We start from the raw sequence: 20,434 nt of genomic DNA, 5'->3' as shown, positions 1-20,434 counted from the left end.
AACAAAAATACTTTATGACTTTTAAGATTGATTTATTAGTCGGTGACCTTAGCCGCAACAAATCATTTTATTTATGGTACTTTTTTGGCTTAACCGGGAATGATTTCGGTGATAGCTACGTAGAAATAAATATAAATCTTCTTTCAAAGGTAGAACCGATGAACAGATATTTATTTTGTATACGAATAAGTAAACTTAAACATTATTTTTCAAAAAGAATCTGTTTTTCCTTATATTATGGATGTTTCGCCACTATTTTGCACTCGCAATTGAAAAACATTCAATGGTTTTTTTTTTAGAGAACTTTGAATTTTTTCAAAAAATTCAAAGTTCTCTAAAACTTTTAATTTTAACTTTTAGTTCCCAACCCATATCTAAATCCAAACTGCGTATCATGTTGATCTTCTCCACAATATCATTCCTTATTCTACTGTTTTATCACTATCCTTGTTTAATGTTTATTCCAAAAACATATTCAGAAACGCACTTGACTCAATTGTATTAAATAATTATGAGAATTAACTTTTACTTACTTTTACTTCATCAGTAGACCCATTTGTACCTTTCGGTGTTGGGCCGTTTATAATACAATTCATTAAATTACAATATATATGGCCCAACACCGAAAGGTACAAATGGGTCTACTGATTAAGTAAAGTAAAGTAAAAATTACAATATTTTACAGTCTTCTGAGGTGTCCTATCTCTTAACGAATTTTCTCCATTCCTTCCTATTGGATGCCATCTGTGTTGCTTTCTACCAAGTCTTACCCTGACTGTGCAGTATCTGCGAGATGTCACTGTTCCATTCTTTAATGGGTCTTCCTCTTCTGTTCTTCCCTATTGGTTTGGCGTCCCACACTCTTTTTACTTGTCTATTATTGTCCATGCGGGTTAGATGTCCGAACCATGCCAATTTTTTCTCCTTGATTGAGTCGAGTATCGGTTTGATTTTGAGTCTTTCTCTTATTTCTTCATTTCTGATTCTATCAGTTCTTTTTACTCCGATCGTTCTTCTGAGGTATTTCATCTCTTCTGCCTGAATTCTGCTCTGATGTCTTTTGTTTAATATCCAATTTTCTGCTCCATATGTCACTGTAGGTCTATATATTGTTTTGTATTTTGTCATCTTGGTCTTTGTTGATATTTCTTTGTTATTAAGGAATCCTCTATTTAGTGCTTGGAATAGTTTTCCTGTGTTTTCCATTCTGTTGTTAAGATCGTCCTCGATGTCTCCTTTGTTGTTAATTACTGTTCCTAAGTATATGTATGAATTGATCTGTATTCTTTTTTGTTGGTCTATCATTACTTCTATTTGATCTTCCGTCCCTTGTTTCCTTGATATTTTCATTATCTGAGTCTTCTCTTTGTTTGCGTTTAAGTTGTATTTGCTTGCTTCTAGGTTCCATTTCTCTAAGTTGTATATCAGTTTTTTTGGTAGTTTTGCAATTAATACTATGTCGTCTGCAAATATACACATCCCAGCGTTTATCATTTGCATTCCGTTCCAACCGATGCAGTATTTCTTGAATGTTTTCTTACATTCTTTCCCTATCTCATCTATTGCATTTATGAATAGTACTGGGCTGAGATTTCCCCCTTGTCTAACTTCTTGAGTTGTTTCAAATGGTTCGGACTGTATATTTAACATTCTTACTGTATTTGTTGTTTTCATGTATATACTCTTTGTTGCTTCTATCAGTTCCTCACTTACTTGCTTCTTCTTTAGGCTTTTCCATATATCTTTTCTTTTGGCTGAGTCGAATGCTTTTTCCATGTCTATAAAGCTCAGATATATTTCTTTATTTTTTTTAAGGCTTTTTCTATTACTTGTTGCATGGTGAATATATGGTCTTATGTGTTGTGTCCCTTCCTGAATCCACTTTGTTGGACATAAATTAGAGGACGTGTGCTATAGGTTTTGAAGGTTAGGCTTTAGTTATCGAAACTTTATAGTGGCCAGTCAATAAAGGGATAGATTGTATTGCTCTCATGAGAATCATAAAAAATGGCAAAAATCTCGCCACGTTTATTTATTTAACAACTGTATAAAATCCAAGTTTACTTGCGGCAAAATACAAAAAATGTAATGTAAATTTTGCCAATAGAACAATTGAATCAAAAGATATCGAATTTTTACCGTCGAGCTGATAAAAATTTTAAAGTTAAAGAAAATTGATTTTGCTCGCGTAACTGACATTCAAAATCGACGGTCGCTTCAAGCGTTGTTTGTAAGAGAATGGTTTATTCTACACAAAAAGTGTTAATAAACATTTTTGTTTAAAATGATCTCAGCTACATTTTTTATTTAAAACATATTTTTCTACGGCGTTCGGATTCTTGGTAAATCGATGTTTTGGCGTTTTCAACCCTATGAGGGAGGTTTTAGGGGAAAGCCCGAGGTAAAAGTGGTAAATTCTTTTGCATCTTTTTTGGGGTCCTAAAATTAATATTCTCGGCAAAATTCAGCTAGTTCGTGTGATTTATGGGGGTTCAGTGACATTTTCGTCTCTGACGACTGAAGTATTAGTGGTAAAGCATGTAAAGAAGCAAATATAGGTGTTGGAAAACCAACTAATTTTTTACTACTCCAATTTAACCTAATGCCGCCTCTGTAGTGTGAATATCAAATATTATCTATTAGTAAAAAAAGACCAGACGATTGCCAGCGTATTTGACACCTCTGCAGCCCGCACACCTCTCGTCCCTTTGCCCTCTCTAGTAGCATATAAAGACAGTTGCATTAAGTATTTCAAGTTGACAAGACGCAAAAGAAGTTGTTCTCTCTCCTCGTCTCTCTCTCACCCGTGGCCACACAACAAGAGCATATAAGTTAGTTTAGTGTTGTAAGTGTTTAAGTTGTAAAGTGTATACATAAAAGATTATGGAAGTACAATAAACTGATAATAAAAGGGTTTACGTGTATAATTTTTACCCTCATAAGAGGAAACAAACGAATAAGCAACCAACTAAATCCTGTAACAAAATTCAAGACAGGGGTCACCACGAGGGTTTGGTGCGCTACGGGTATGGTGGAAACAACCCCATCGTTTCCCTTTAATAGTCTTTGATTCGTTTAGAATTGTTAAGCTTATTAGCTGGTATTAGAGAAGGACCATCAAGATCGACGCAAACGCAAGAAAATGGTTTAACCTTGGATATAGATGGCTGATAATTTTAAGGTTTGTCACCAACAAGAAAGACATTTTGAAAAAACACTATGAATAACACGTTTTTGTGACAAGGTCGGATTTGGGACGAATGTGCGTACCTTGAATGCCTGCGTAGATGTACAAAGTTTACCAAACTGGAGTTTTTTGCACAGCGGTTATACTAATAGTTAGTATGAATTCGCCAAATAGCTTCGCGTCCCTTCTTTTAGGGCAGTATCTAGAGGACCGTACTAGTTTACGTATATAAGTATTACGTATTTTAAAATAAAAAAATATGTTTGGAAGGACAGAACAGCACTTTTAGACGAAACGGCTGATATAAAAATCAATAGAGTACCCATATGTGATATCCTGTCACCTCGGGGGAACAATTAAGGGTCTAACCACCTTCTGTTGTCTCCGGGTGCTCTGTAGAGGGGTTCGAATATACTGTCGAGAGCTCCTCTACTTAAGTCCATTTACTGGGTATGGACTTGTAAATATTTATATCTTCGGTGTCTTGCCTTTAAAAAGGCAAGATATTTCTTACACAACAAATTCCTCGTCGGAAATGGTACATTAGGTTGTGGTCTTCCGATGGCTTGTCTTGAGAAAGACAAGATATTTTCTTACATGACAAAGGATTGTCGAAATAAAAACACCAAGTTAAAGTTGAAAATAACTCTCAGTCACAGAGTATGGAAAATAGAACAGGAGCAGAGCCCCGAAAGCACTAAGCTCTCGTACTAGTCCACAGAAATGCGTACTAGTCCACAGACTATCGCATTCGATGACATCCCCCCTCCTCTGGAGACTCTGCGGCTGGGAAAAATATTTATTGAATAAAAAATACAATAAAAATACATGTGAAAATACACAAGAAAATATGCATAAAAATACAAGTAAAAAATGTTCAAAATAATTCACACAACACACTTACTGGGGAAGGTCGGTGGTGATGACGGCATCTCAAGCTCCTACAGGTCCATCCTCGGTCGGTGTGCCAACTCCTCCAACGGGTTCGTCTTCTTTTCGGTCGTCCGGATCCCATCTGCCATATCCAACGGGGTTTCGTAGGGTACCAGTGTGCCGAAGCCTACGTGGTCGTCCGACCACTTTCGGTAGGGGGGCGATGACTGGGTCTACTTCGGGACTTCCATCGGCATCTGGGGCTTCTAACTTCAAAGAAGCCTGACTCGTCAAAGGTGTCTACACGTCGAAGGAATCAGGTCTGCAGAAGGCCTCGATGTCGGATTGTTAGAGTATTGCTTTCTAACACTACGTGGTTCTCCCCATTATTTTCTTGACTTCAACCCATGTTGAAGTCAATGGTGTGTTGCCTTCTGTGAATTCGAGCTGGGTCGTGGGTTCGGATTTTAACCACGTTGTCGGGCGCCATGTCACCTCGGGGGAACAATTAAGGGTCTAACCACCTTCTGTTGTCTCCGGGTGCTCTGTAGAGGGCTTCGAATATACTGTCGAGAGCTCCTCTACTTAAGTCCATTTACTGGGTATGGACTTGTAAATATTTATATCTTCGGTGTCTTGCCTTGAAAAAGGCAGGATATTTCTTACACAACAAATTCCTCGTCGAAAATGGTACATTAGGTTGTGGTCTTCCGATGGCTTGTCTTGAGAAAGACAAGATATTTTCTTACATGACAAAGGATTGTCGAAATAAAAACACCAAGTTAAAGTTGAAAATAACTCTCAGCCACAGAGTATGGAAAATAGAACAGGAGCAGAGCCCCGAGAGCACTAAGCTCTCGGAGAGCCCGTGAGGGACTGACCTGGCTGACCTGAAAATCGCCAATATTTATATGCGCAGTTCGAGCGATAAATAGGGATTTCCAGGTGAAGAGCCAATGGGAAAATTCGAGGCGGGGCGATGCACATCGAAATGCGTACTAGTCCACAGACTATCGCATTCGATGACAATCCTATATGCTGATGATACAATACTGTTAGCATAGAATATCAGTGATCTTCAAAGAATAGTAGATTTGGTTGATGCAACAAGTGAGGAGTTCGGTCTTTCATTCCATCTAAAGAAAATTACAATCATTGTAATCGTAATTTAATATTTTATGTAAAAAGTTGCGAAACTGCAAACAATGTTTTTATGTGATCTTATTATTTTTAAATTAGTTTTGTTCTTAATTACAGAAACTGGAACTAACAGTGGTCATTTTAGACCCAAACAAGCAGAAACCTGGGATCTTCATCCGGTATATGAAATCAAAGCATTCGGCAGAACTCTTTTCCTGGAACTGTATCACTACAACAAGTTTATGTCTCCAAACTTACATGTAAGTGTTTTTATTGATAGTAAATAACAATTTTTACTCTATTCACGAAAGAAATAAGTCAGAACTTGAAAAGATTTACGAATATTGTAATATTAAGGTACAAGTTAGCTCCAATGAAGTTGCAGTGAACTGTAATTTTATTTTTAATTTAGTTGTTGACAAAAAGAGCTGCAATTTTACTTAATAATTGTATTAAAAAAAATTAGAATAAAGTGTAAAACGTTTAATTTAATTGGTATAATTATTTATAAAATTCATAAAATTGTAAAAAAAATCCAAAATAATTACATTGTTCAAAACATTTTCGATCTTATCAGACGATTATCAATCATAACTGGAAGTAAGTAATTCCACTTTAATTTAATGCAAAGGGTTATAGTCCATTTCCATCATATTGATAGCACATTATGTATGCAAATCCCTAAACTGTTGATACGGGTGACTCGATGAAAAATAGATATTTGTCAACAAATTTACAGAAGTATATAGGAAAACAATTTTAAATTGAGTATGACCACCAGGTATAAAGGTTGAAGCAGAATAGAATACAATAGTTTTGAGGGTTACTAATCCCTAAATAAAGTTGCCAGTGTCGGAGTGATGGAGATTAACAGGTACTAATGAATTTGCAAGAAACGTAAGATGTTTATTTTATTGGTTATATATAAAATAATTTGTGGTCGTAACAGTGGCCGATTTGTAAAAAAATGAATATTATTTTAATCAAATTCCATTTCAGATTCACTGCTTTCTTCAGAATCTAAGGAATCTTCAACTCCAATGTTAATTATTACCGGTTCCAGCATTGCATCAGTTATATTATCCAAATTCCACATTTTATTTTCTTCCTTGTGAGCATGACTAACAGTATTTTTCCAATTTTCTGGAGTTACTTTTGATAAGGAATGTTCTAATAATTGTTGTAAGTCTTCTAATTTAAAAGTTTTGTTGTTGCGTCCGACTTCACCCTTTACTTGAGAACATATATTTTCTATCGGATTCAGATCACAGTGGTATGGGGGTAAACGTAAAATAATTACATCACGGTTTAATGCCGTAAGCTGCTTTATGTTGCCTTACAATAGGTAATAATTCCTTTTTTGTCGAATTCTCCTTGTACTCAATTGCGTGTTTATCCAACCATTCGATTATCTCTCCTTTTTTCCATGCCGTTGTTGGCAGTTTTTCTGCTAGTCTTGAATGGTAACTAGCATTATCCATGATTATGACAGAATTTTTAGGAATTAAATCCAACATTTGCTCAAAATATTCTTCAAAAACGTCAGCAGTCATTTCCTCGTGGTAATCTTTGGTTGATTTTGAGGCAAAACTTAATAATCCACCATTGACAAAACCGTATTCGTTTTCAATATGGGTTATTATGAATCTGCTTCCTTTTCCAACGGGAATATTGTTTATTCCAGTAGATACAACTTCGATGAATGCCTGACGGGAACTTTTCACATTTGTATCAACCCATAGATATGGTACAGTATGACCTTCATTTAGCCAAGTATCGTCCAAATAAAAAATTGTTTTCCCTTCTTCTCGGTACTTTTTAATAGTTCTTAGATGATCTCGTCTCCAACATACAATGTAATATTTTTCAATTAAAACGGATTTTCTTCTATTCTTTTGCCAACGAAATCTCATCTCTCTCTCAATAGTCCCCATAATTTCTTGTTGCTTATGATTGGTAACTCTTCGTTTTCTCTAATTAATGTTTGGATTTTGTCCAATGTTGGAAATTCTTTGTTAAAAAAAAATGAGTGGACGCTGGGAGATGAAACAGTTCCTCCTTTTCTTTCTTTTAGGAATCTATAAATTGTTGCTTCTCCAACCCCTGTCATATTTGAACACATGTTAACGATTTAACGAACATTACTTAAAGGGCGTTGATGTACAAGTGCATCGTGTACATTTAATATTATATTTTTCTCTCTTAGACTGAAGGCACCTTTAAAACTACACTTAACCGGGATAAAACCTGTTGTCGGCGTCATTTTTAAATGCAAATAACAAAATATCGACACCAAAAACGTAGGTAGGTAAGACATGAACAATGTACATCTACAAACTAAATGGAAGATGCAAACAATTTCTAATTTATATTATTGGCATAAGCTGTAATGTGGCATAAAAACTACTTAAACTATCATTAGTGAAGTCTTATCAGTAATTCCAGGTAATCGTTCAAAGAAGGTATTCTTTTTGTGTCAGGCGATAACTTGTATAGAAAACAATAATCACCTTTAAATTACTGTTTACATTAATTTATTTTGTGAAACATTGAATTCTCTCGTTAATCACCCGTGTATAATTAACAATAATCGTGTGGCATATATACCGACGTTTTTTACGCACAAAAAAGGTATAGTGAGATTAGTGGACACTTATTTTACAGAAGATTTTTTAAAAGATAATAAATTGTTGACAGCATCTTAAAATATTAATTTTTTTTATTTATTTCAAAACAAGTATAGGGTGACGCCTATGGTTTTTTGACCTGTTGAGGATTTGCATACATAATGTGCTATCAATATGATGGAAAAGGACTATACAATTAAAATATGAACTTAACTTAAAATTAAACCACATAATCTCGAAGTAATGTTAAATAAAGCTAAAACAGTGAACATAAAGTTCATTGAAAAGATGCACTAATGGTTTTGAAATAAAGAAGTAGTAACAAGAAAGCTAAGGATGCATTTCTTAGCTTACTAACTGAAACTCATCAATAAAAGGCAGCAAGATCTAGTACCCAATACCGACATAAAAGGTCAGCTAACAGAAAATATCATCTTTAGTGGGGTAGCATTATATCAGGGAAACACCATTTTACACCATATTAACAGGAAGAAAACTGAGAGTAGCTAACAATATGCATAAAAGTAGGTAGAGTCTGATCCTGGTAGAGCATAGGCTGCTACAGTGCGTGGTGATCCTGCCTTATATTAGCCACTGATGTCCCTCCTTCTTATTTTGAGATAGATACCCTTTCCTGTCCTTTTTCAATCTATTCCTACCCACATCCTTGACCTAAACCGGCCAACACGTCTTAACAAGCGCGGAAGGTTTTAAAATCACGACAAAAACCCTCTATTATAAAATGAAAATGTCATTATCATAAAATGTAGGGGAGGGAGGGGGAAGATTTTGACATGTTAACATAAAAACAGAAAACTTTAGAGAAAACTTTTAAAACTCAACGTCGCTACATTTAATGCTAGATCCTTGGCAATAGAAGAAAGATTTTAGAAATGAAAGCAGAAATGTTGAAAACTAACATGGGATGTGATGGGCGTTAGCGAGTTAAAACAAAGAGGGGAAAGCTTGGAAAAAGTGCAATGGGGTCATTTGTCCTATTAGGTCGGCAGTGAAACTGAAACAACGGGAGTCATTGGCTTCTTCGTACACAGAAAACATGAAAACAGCAATATATCAGTAAAAATCGTATAAGCACATTTCAAAACAAGTGCCCACGTGGACTATGAAATAGAAGAATTCTACTATGACATTACTAATTTAGCCCTAAATAATATAAACGCACACTTTACCATATTATGTGGTGACTTAAACGCTAAAATGTGGAGAAAGGCAGATGAGATAGAAACATCACTGAAAAAATATGGTTTGGGAAACGGGAACGAGCGCGGTGAAACTTTACTTAGTTTGTCTCACTTAGTTTCAAATTAACAGCTTCTTCTACAAAAAAGAACATCGGAGATGAATGTAACAGAGCTAGAATGGGAAAACTAAGAACGAGATCGATTTTATGATCACTAACAAGAGGCAAATCTTTAAAGATGTTACAGTCTTGAACCAGTTTTCAACAGGTAGCGACCACAGAATGTTGAAAGCATCGATAGAAATATACCTTGGGAAAGAAAGATACCACATGATCAAAAAAAGTCTACACCTACCTGGACAGAACCTACTAATTTAAATGTGTTTGAAGAACACATCAACACTAAAAGTAAGTCCCCAAACACATGAATTATTGGAAGAGACTAGAAAAATGCAAAGTAATAGAAAAAAACAACATCATGAACTTAGAGAGATAAGTAAAAGAATACAAAAATCTATTACGATGGACGGTAGAAACTATAAAAGTTATCAAAAGTAAAACAAAAGTTCTAAGGAGAAAAATGGCAAACAAGAAATAATGAAATTAAAGGATAAAGATAGAAATATCATCTCCAACAAAGATGAATTACTAAGTGTAGTAGAAGTATTCTATACAGAATTATACAGAAGTCACCAAAATTATTATGAACAACTAACAGACACCTACAAGATGGCACAATGAACTTACAATTTTATCATACAAAGGGGCGATCCAACAGATCTCGAGAATTACCGACCCATAAATCGTTAAACCACCTCTACAAATTATTCACAAGAATATTAACAAATAGACTGGAAACAAAATTAGATTTTTACCAACCTAGGAAACAGGCAGGTTTTAGGAAAAATTTTGGCACCACCGACCACCTCCAGTACATAAAAGGGACTAAAAAAATACATCTAATACAATTGGTCTTGGCTTTCATAGTCTTCCGCAAAGCATTCGATACAATAGAAATTACAGTCCAACGAGAGCATTGGAGGAAAGTCATCGGTACTCCAAACTGATAGCGACTATATACAATAATGCAACTATGACCGTAATACTACACATAGATACAAAATGTATAGAAATGAAAAGAGAAATCAGGCAAGGAGACGTGTTGTCACCCAAACTTTTTACGGCAGTTCTATAACATGTTTTCAAAAAATTGGAGTGTGAAGCCAAAGGAATCAATGTCGACGGCGAAATGCTCTCTCACCTACGATTTACGGACGACATTGTTCTGATAACAGATAATTAAAAAGAGATTGGAACAATGCTTACTGAGTTAGATGTCGCCTGTAATGAAGTTGGTTTGAACATAAATTTTGGAAAGACACAATACATGACAATCAATCTATCGTACAGTAATACCTTTCAAGACTTTTATCTATAGATCGAGGCCAAGTAGGTCTAAAGCGCCAAGATTACCACCAATTGACCAAAATATAATAATTTACAGTTTTTTGATAATAATATTAAATAAAGTTTTTAAAAACGATTTTCAGACTATAAGTGGAAAGATGTTGGTCAGATAACCAAGCGGGTCTGGCGGGTCTGGCCCATGGTTCAAAAAATAGCCAGTAAACAAAAAGGCTAACGTATGTGTGTGTGAGGTTGAAAATATGACTGCCGATTACTAGATCCATTCGCCTAACCAATTTTTGTTTTCTGAAGTCGTAAAAAAAATGGCTGTGAACTCTTTCGCCCCGGTATTACTCACTCGTACTCTTAAAAAACAGAAATATAAATAAAATTCGAAATGTTATAAACAAAAAACCAGTTTTATTCTCAAAAAAAATTCAATAATGTTTGAATCTGGTGTTCTTATTGTTGAGGAAAACTGTAAAATGTAGCAGATAAAGATCACCATATTTGCGTGCATGTAGCTCTGTACTTTCACCATTGAGTCTTATTTCTTTCAGGCAATAGATTGTTGTACATACTAACACTAATAATTTTAGATATTAGTTTGGGGTATACTGACACCTCTTCTTTGCTTTCTTAACTACTAGGTAAGTTTGCTTATTATTTTTATTTTTGTTAACAAAAATCAAGATAGTTTTGTATATATGTGTGAAAATAGCGTAAGTTAAATACAGACAACTAATCAATAATTTTAAAAAGTTTGTACTATATCATCTTTACGCCTGGAAGTCGTTGTTAATAGTGTTTCTCAATATTTGTCATGACGTACATCTGGAAAATTCATTCCAACCAGATTGAGTAGATATCTTAATAACTTTTTGCATTTCTTACCCTCATGAGATGAAAAAATATTAACTTAACTTCACCAGATTTGATTCAATTCAGACCCTGTATTCCTTTGTATCCGTATCATCACGATCTTAGTCTGTGCTCAGGAGATAGTAGATAAAATCTTCTTTGGCATGACCATCACTATGTGTTCAGACAGATGGACAGCTTTAACAGACCTGGAAATACCTAAAACTGAATCCAAGTTGTTATAGCACTAGGGTGTAGAAACGAAAACTAATTATGGACAGCAAGAATACTCTTACTAAAATTTACAAAGGAAATTCCCAGTGGTTGGCTGTATACCATAGTTTAAAAAAAACTTAAAATGAAGTAAAAACTTCTTTTTATAATATTGTTTTATTAAAATTTATTAAAAATTATCCAAAATGGATTTATAAATTTTCAGAACGTTTACAATCCTATCAGATTATCCTCAGTGAAAAACGTCTATTTAATAGTTGCAACTAGCCACATGATGAGGTCAGATGACCCTTAGATTACAGAATTTTAGTAATTAACATTATAATTAATGACAGCCTAAGACACTAGGTCGATGATGAAGGATTACATTTTTCAAGGAAACGTACAATTTCCCAGCTCGAAAAAGGGAACCTTATGCCCTGAGAGATAACAACCAAAATTTCTTAGACTAGAGCGTTTACTTTTTACATTTCCCAGTTCGGTTGAAGATTCGGACAAAGTCCTTTCTTACGTGTGGGATTGTATAACCATACTGGGTCACCTTCTTCGAAAGTTGTACCAGTAGCATGCATGTCAAACCTGGCCTTGGTTTTATCACTTTGAAGCTTCAAACTTTTACGAGCACACTTGTAAACTTTTTCCAATTTTTCTATCTAATTTTCAATGTACGTCGGGAATGAACGTTCTTCCTCGCAGGGAGGCAATCTTCCGAGAATCAGATCTTAAAGAAGCTGTATATTTCTTTCGGTGATCATCATTGATGGAGAATAACCGTTTGATTTATGTTTGGAACTTCTATGGACCAACAGAAATAGATGAATTAAAGTATCTCAATCTTTTTGATTATTAGCGAATAACATTGAGTTCTATTTTCTATACTATAACATATAGTTAACATATAGTTAATATACTATAACAAATAGTTCTATAAGTAACTCTTTTGACCATTCCGTCTCATTGAGGACGGAGAGGCGTTTTCTTAATACAGAAGATTTCTTCCCATAATTCTGAAACTCTAAAGGAACTCCACGTCTTGATATAACGCGTGTCATGAATGCTTTTGCTACTGTAGCAGCTTCTTGATTAGACAGGTGTGCAATTTCAAGCTATTTTGAAAAATTATCCATTGCAACCATTAAGTACTTGTTTTCTCTCTCTGTTATCGGAAGTGGATCGAGAATATCCACTGCAAGTAGTTCAAAAGGTTCTTCTAAAAGATATTGTGCCATTTTACCACGATTTCTTATTTTAGGGCCTTTTCTACCATTACATGAATCGCATTTCTTACACCAATCTTCTACATCTCGGCGGAAATTGATCCAGTAAAATCTATCTCGAACTCTGGTAACTGTTCTTTTAACTCCAAAATGTCCTCTTGAAAGGCTGCTATGAAGTTCTTCTAACACAGGGTTAATTTGTGATTTTGGCAGTACCACTTGAACTGTACGTACTCCATCGGGACTTTCCCACTTCCGATATAATAGACTATTGGAAATATACAGAGATTTCCATTGTGCCTAGTACGTTCGTTCGGCTCGCGGAGATAAGAATACGGCCGAGGCAAGAAGGTCCTGCCTGTCGTAAGAGGCGACTAATGGGTGGGAATCGAGAGGTGGAGAGCCGTCGCCTGAGGTGTCGGGTTTGTAGAAACGCACACGATCACCGGTCTACATTCCTAGTATCCGAGACGATACTCTCGTGGGACCACTCTACTCTCATTCCAAAAGAGCCTGGCGAGGTTGAACGAGCTGGGCCCGTACATACCTCTCCTGGCCTAGTGTCAGGCGTGGTGTGGGTGCCCCGGCACGTACCCGTCGGGAGATCCAAGAGTGGTAGAGAAGAGATCCTCGGCGGCGACCTGTCTACGTGCGAGGTGGAAATTCCTCTGCTTGCTTCGCCTATCCGCCCGTGGGTGGGATAACGGGTAGGTGAGGTAATCGCAACACAGGTACTACGGGGAAGGTGGAGCCCCATGAAACGTTTCTTGCATACGTGGCATGGCACCTTCACATTGGTATTGGACTCGTACGGGCAGTGGATTCGCTAACGGTCATATAGCCGACAGGCCAGGTGGACCAGGGTCCTGCCAAATTTTATTTGGAGGGCACGAAGCATAGCAATGTGCCTAGTACGCCCTTTTAGTTCCACTATATATGGATATTTCCTGCTAAATAGGTTTTACACCATTTTTAAGCCATTCTCGTATGACTTTTAAGTCATTATCTTTCTTTTGACTCTTTTTAAGGTTTCGATATAAGAGACCAGTGGAAAGACACAGAGATTCCCATTGTTCCTATATAACTGTGGTTCTCCGAGGACCACATTACACTTCTTTGGTTATATTATCTCTTTCTATAGGCTGACACTGACTTTGAACCTTTAATTCGTTCAGAGCATCTTGGAGTTCTTGTAATTGTTCATTCTGCAATTTTCTATTTCATCTTTACTCATCGCTAGTTACTACTTTAAATGTGCAACTTCAGATTATGGCATCTTCTATTTCAGTTATAGATTTTTGTTGAAGATTTTGCAATATGCTTAACAACTGGGATAAAGTAAGTATTTGATTATCTGTGGTTCCCCATTTTCTCAAAATCTTATTTCTTTTAATTTTGAGCGAGATCTGGAAATACTTTTTGCCACTTCATACTCCTGGTCTCAGATTAGTGCTCCATTTAGCATTTGGTGATGTTGTAATCGAAGAGCTTGTTGCATTTCAACGTCCCTTAGGTCATCTATAAATTCCTGTATACCAATTTGTTCCAGAAAATCTCTAGGTGCCTGAGAGTACGCCAAATGCAACAGTCTTTTAATATCGGCATCACATTCTTACAGGCTTTTGTTATGCCTTCAATATCGCACTTTCAGCTGACTTTGGAAAACCTGCTTTAGATGCTGCTGGCCCATATCTTGTTTCTAAAGCTTTAACGACATAGGTATAACTATGTGCATGATGGGAAGGAAATTGCAAGATGGTTGCTACCTGTCCTCGAAGTGACACTACCAAGGAAGCTGCCGTTTCTTTCTCAGTCCAGCCATTTGCCCTAGCAGCAGCTTCGAATTGACAACGATAAGTTTCCCATGCTATTTCGCCATCGAATGTGGGTGGTTTTAAAATTTTGTTAGTTCTAATTATACCTGGTTCAATTATGAAAGTCGATGAAGCTATTTGTGTAGAAGTGTAATATTAGATAAAGAAGCTTGGGTATTTATTTTTCTTTCTAACTCAACTATTAGTCCTTTTAAATTAGATTTTAAATCGTTTTGATAATGTATTAGTTTATTTTTTAAATCGGTTTTTAAATTGTTTTGTTGTACTATTTGATTTTTTAAATCATATTTTATATCATTTTGTTTTTCTACTATTTTATTTTCTAAATTATTTTGTTGTTCTTTTAGTTTATGTGTTCTACTAGTAATTTGACTTACGTCTAACTTAAAATTTTCGTGAATTTGGGATAAACCATTCATGAGGACTAGCTCTACTTTTCTACGCCTCTTTTTCTCTTCTTGCCTTAACTTCTCCTTCTCCTCCCTATGCTTCTCCTTTTCTCTTCCTCTTCTTGTCTAGGCTTCTCCTTTTCTTCTTTCTCTTGCCTACGTTTCTCTTACTCTTCTTTCCTATTTAAAAACCATGGGAGGGGTCCGGACGTATTCTTTACTTTATCAAAATCAGTAGATCTTGTATTTACCATTAACATCTACTAATATTTCTTAAATCTCACCGCTGTCGCCAATGTTACACTTCTTGAAACCAACTTTATTGAACACAAACTTGTTTACAATACTTTTACAGACTATATACTTCAAAACTCAAAATACAACTGCCATTAACTGTTAAAAACATACCTACTTTAATAATTTTTTTTTAATAACCACATTTTGACAAAAATATCTTGATTTTTACCATAAAATTGAGTATGTTTTGTTATTAATTGTTTTTATACTATTCAATGATTTTTCTGTATGTTGGATTCTTCTTATTAAACAAACCTGTTGTTTACAGATTGCCACACACTTCAAAAACAATTTTACTCAAAGAACACGGCACGATCCTCGCATATCCGGGTGCTTCTACACGGGACAAATTAGGGGAGACAAAAGTTCCTACGTAGCTGTATCGCTTTGTAGTGGAATGGTAAGTGTTTTTAAATATATTAGACTTATTTTTGAAGATCTACATAGTTTTATTCGTAAGGGCAGTCGTGATCTTGATATTATTAGAACATACATAAATAGTTAAACCTACAAATATTGTATCCCTCTCAAATCAAACATATAAAAGAATTGAATGATGACGATGATGACTCAAATATTATTTTTTCCGATGGAGCCACATTTACTTTACATGGCGAGGTCAACCGTCAGAATTTTAGGTACTAAGCACAAGAAAATCTCCAATTGACGCATTCTTCTTCTTGTAGGGCCTATCCGTTTCGGACTTTGACGACCATCTTGACAATCTGTGTTCTGCAAACTGCTGCTCTGAAAAGATTTTGTGGTTGTTGTGTAGAACCACGTACGTAGATTTTGCAGCCAGGAAATCCTTCGCTTTCCTGGTACTCGTTTTCCTTCTACTTTTCCTTGTAGAATTAATTGCAGCAACCCATATCTTTCGCTGTTCCTCATGATGTGACCAAGGTATTCGGTTTTTGCTGTTTTTATTGTGGTTAACAACTTTTTTTCTTTATATATATATATATATATATATATATATATATATATATATTCGGTTTTATAACGTCTTACGACGTTGTCCGACTCCCAAACGCCACTGTATTCTGTCTTGAGTTAGGTCTTCGTCCAGATTTCGAGCGCTAATCGCTTTCCTAACTCCCAGGTTCCAGCTCTGTGGTGGTCTTCCTCGTTTCCTCTTCTCTGGGGGTTGCCACATCATCGTTTTTTTAGGCAATCTTTCGTCCTCCATTCGGTTCACATGCCCATACCATATGAACTGTTTTCTCTCAATATCCTCAACTATAGTGCCCTCTATACCCATTTGTTGTTTTATCACTTCATTCCGTATTCTGTCGGCTCTTGATATTCTCATCGATCTTCTGATGGCATCCATTTTCGTGGCTTCGACCTTTTTCTTATATTTTTCGGTTATTCTCCATGTCTCAGCTCCATAAAGTAGGCTAGTTTTAACCATTGTCTCATAGATGTTCCATTTTCTTTTCTTTGATATTTCTTTACTCCATAGAATTCCGTTCAAACATGCTATAGCTCTTCGTGCTTGTACAATTCGATGTTCTATTTCTCGTTCGTCTTTTCCACTACGGTCGAAGATGACGCCCAGGTATTTATATTCGTTGCATGGATTTATTTTTTGATTGTCATCGATATCGAGTTGTTCTGCTTCAGCTCCAATTGAGAGGTTTGCATTCTTAATAAAAGTCCTGGTTAGTACGTGGTCGGTATAGGTTATCTTCAGGATTCAACGATAAAGCCACATTTCGAAAGCATCAATTTTCTTGCAGGTAGCATCTGTGAGAGTCCACGACTCAACTCCGTATAACAGTATAAGAAAGATATTAATAAGAGAAAGATAAGAATTGACGCATAGGCATCACATTTAATAACCAAAAAGTTATCATATAGGCTGGAACTATAGGAAATAACATTATTTGATCCTATTTTTTCGATTGCAATGCAATAGGTGGATTGGTAGACGTCCAGATACCAGACCTAAATCACATGGATTATTTTAGGGGGGACATCTAAAGAATGTTTAACCTGCCTATACCCCTACCTAGGCCCTCTATATTAATTTTTATTTTAAAATTCTTTTGACGATTTGCGGATGAGAAATCGAAGCATCAAAACAGATGTAAAATGTATGGTTTAATCCCATATAAAATAACAGTTGAACATGTACCTGTCTTTTTTAATCCATAAAATAATTTGGATGGCGTCATTAAAGCGTTGAAGCCGATTTTATACGAAATTATAGAGATTTTAATGTAAATGAAACTAATTAACGAGCTTAATAAAAAAACTATTAAGATACTTTTTGCATCCGGTTTGAACCCGGATAAAATCTGCGCAATATGTATATATATATATATATATATATATATATATATATATATATATATATATATATATATATATATATATAAGGTTCTTGAACTCCTAAGTGGAGCATAGAGCTTCAGTGAAAACGCGCCATCGGGTTCTATTTTACGCTAAGGCCTTCACCTCATTCCAAGACTTTCCTTGGCCTCTTATCTCGTCCATGATGGATCTTCTCCAAGTTTGTACTGGGCGACCTCTTTTTCTTTTCCCTTGGGGATTCCACTCTAGGGCAGTCTTTGCGATACTGCAACTATTTTTTCGGAGTCTGTGACCGATCCAACCCCACTTTCTGGACTTAATTACATTTTGTACCCTCTTTTGTTCGGTCAGATGTAGCAGATCGTCGTTTCTGATAGTGTTAGGCCAGAATATACGAACAATTCTTCGTAGACATTTGTTAACAAAGACCTGCAGTTTGTCTGTGAGGGTGTTTGTCACTTTCCAGGTTTCACATCCGTAGAGTAGAACAGACATGACATTTGATCGGAATATTCGGATCTTTGTCCTTGTAGTATACTCGCCAGATCTCCAAACAGGGTTGAGCGTGCTGAAAACTTGTTGAGCTTTTCGTATCCTCATACGAATATCGTCTTCTGTACCTCCGTTTTCTGTTATGACACTTCCAAGATACGTAAAGTTTTCCACATTTTCAATCTGCATATTGTCGATAGTAAATAGGTGACGTGTTGTTCCTTGCATTTATTCTCATGGACTTGGTTTTACTAATATTGATTTTCAAACCTATTTTATTGGCTTCAGTGGAAAGTGTTTCCAATTGGTAAGCCAGATCTTGGAACCTTTGACCTAATAGACAGATATCGTCCGCGTATTCTAGACCGCTTAGGCGTGTGGTTAACGTCCATTGTATCCCTCTTGTGTCGGAGTCGAGTTTGGAGAGAACATAGTCTATAGCTATGTTAAAAAGAAACGGAGAAAGCACGCATCCCTGTCTAACTCCAGTAAGTACGTTGAATTCGTCACTGTTGATCCCATTGTGTGTCACGCTGCATTTCGCATCAGTATATAGTGACTTTATAATAGAAATTATTTTTTGCGGGATGTTTCTTAGCTCTAAAATTTTCCATAGAGCAGCGTGAGACAAGCTATCAAAGGCACGTTCAAAATCAACAAAAACCATGTATAGGGGTGTGTTCCATTCAACCGATTGTTCCATTATTACCCTCACAGTATTAATGTGGTCTATGCAGAAGGATTCTGGCCTAAAGCCTGCTTGATTAGCTCGAAACTCAACCTTGTTTGTTATTCTTTTCAGTATGATGGTCGCAAAAATTTTATTTATGACAGTAAGCAAGGTTATTCCTCTCCAATTTTTGCACAGTGTGAGGTTGCCTTTTTTTCCCACACCTCTCGGATTATGGGGAGCAAAAGTTCAGCAGTTAGATGCGGATCAGCTTTAAGCATTTCAGCAGCAATGTTATCGATTCCCGGTGACTTGTTGTTTCTCAGAGATTTGATAGCTGCTATTATCTCCGCTGCTATTATCTGCGCAATATGTATATGCCTCATAAAACAGCTCAATTTCTTAGAGACACTATCCTATCCTTTTTGAGGGGGAAGTGTATCGGATATTTATTCATTTTAGTTTATTGATTTAGTTTCTTTTCTATTATTTTTGTTTTTTCTCGTAAATGATCTGATCTTTGGCAACACGGTTAGACAAAACACGATACTACGGTCCGGGCTTCAGTCTGGTAGGGGTGTCTTGGTCGGGGATTGACAGAGATAGACTACAAGTGGTTCGCGACTGAGATAGACAAGAGAACACGAAGGAGAAAAAAATTTTGACCGCCCTATTAAGAAAGGAATAGGGAAACCTAAGAAATAAGAGACCAGATCCGACACATATAACAATACAAAATCATACCATAGAAAATGTTATGTATATCTAGGTCATGTCATCAAACTAGGAAAACCAAATCAAGATGCTGAAATTAAAAGAAGAACACAACTGGCATGGGGCGCTTTCGGCAAACTAGCATATATCTTGAAAAACACCTCCATTCCTGTAAACTTAAAGAAAAAGGTGTATAACACATGCATACTACCAGTTTGTACCTACGGCTTGAAGAGAGTAGCCCTTACCAAAAAATCTGCTAAAAAATTAGAAACAACGCAAAGAGCAATGGAACAAATCATGCTTGGAATATCACTCAGGAACAAGATTAGAAACACCGAGATAAGACGTAGAACGAAGATTAGGGATATTGTGAAAGAAATTACAAAAATGATATGGCGCTGGGCAGATCATGTAGCCCGATATAATGACAACAGGTAAACACGGAGAATTCTAGAATGGAGACCAAGGACGACAACAAGAAGCATGTAAAGACCTCAAAAAAGATGGGTAGATAACATAAGAGCAGTGGCAGGCATTGATTAGATTGGTACAAGATAGAGAAAGATGGAAGCAGTTGGGAGAGACCTAAATTCAGGAGTGGATGACAAAGAAGAGAATAAATAAGAGAACGGAAAGGAAAGAAGACGAGAATCATAACGGAAAAGATACAAGATCATTACTACACAGTAACAAAAGAGCAGAGAGACGGTTAATTATATCCCGCGGTAAACACTAAGAATGCGATACATATGCACTAGACTAGTTGTACCTGAAAGAAATAATATTTAATATACATAATTAAAGAAATACCCGGCAATCTACGTTATAAAATAAAAGATATAAACGATTAGATTTACAACTATTATTTAATAGCTTTAAAAATAATATTAAACTGATCAAACTTCGTTATGTGCTTAACAAAAAAATTGTAAACAGTAAAGATATAAATATTATTAATAAAAAAATAA

The 20,434-nt window shown here is 35.8% G+C and overlaps 1 protein-coding gene across 3 annotated transcripts in view; it reads left to right on the top strand.

Moving 5' to 3' along the window:
• AdamTS-A (ADAM metallopeptidase with thrombospondin type 1 motif A) overlaps positions 1-20,434 on the top strand; it is a 545,690-nt gene that overhangs the window by 333,844 nt on the left and 191,412 nt on the right. For all 3 annotated transcript variants that reach the window (XM_072538404.1, XM_072538402.1, XM_072538403.1), the window contains exons 5-6: positions 5,318-5,460; positions 15,537-15,668. In XM_072538404.1, coding sequence (XP_072394505.1) covers positions 5,318-5,460; positions 15,537-15,668 — 275 coding nt within the window. The remainder of the gene's footprint in view (positions 1-5,317; positions 5,461-15,536; positions 15,669-20,434) is intronic.

Source organism: Diabrotica undecimpunctata, chromosome 7, assembly GCF_040954645.1.
Source record: "Diabrotica undecimpunctata isolate CICGRU chromosome 7, icDiaUnde3, whole genome shotgun sequence".
NCBI classification, from domain to species: Eukaryota; Metazoa; Arthropoda; class Insecta; order Coleoptera; family Chrysomelidae; genus Diabrotica; species Diabrotica undecimpunctata.
This window is presented reverse-complemented; position numbering and strand designations above follow the sequence as displayed.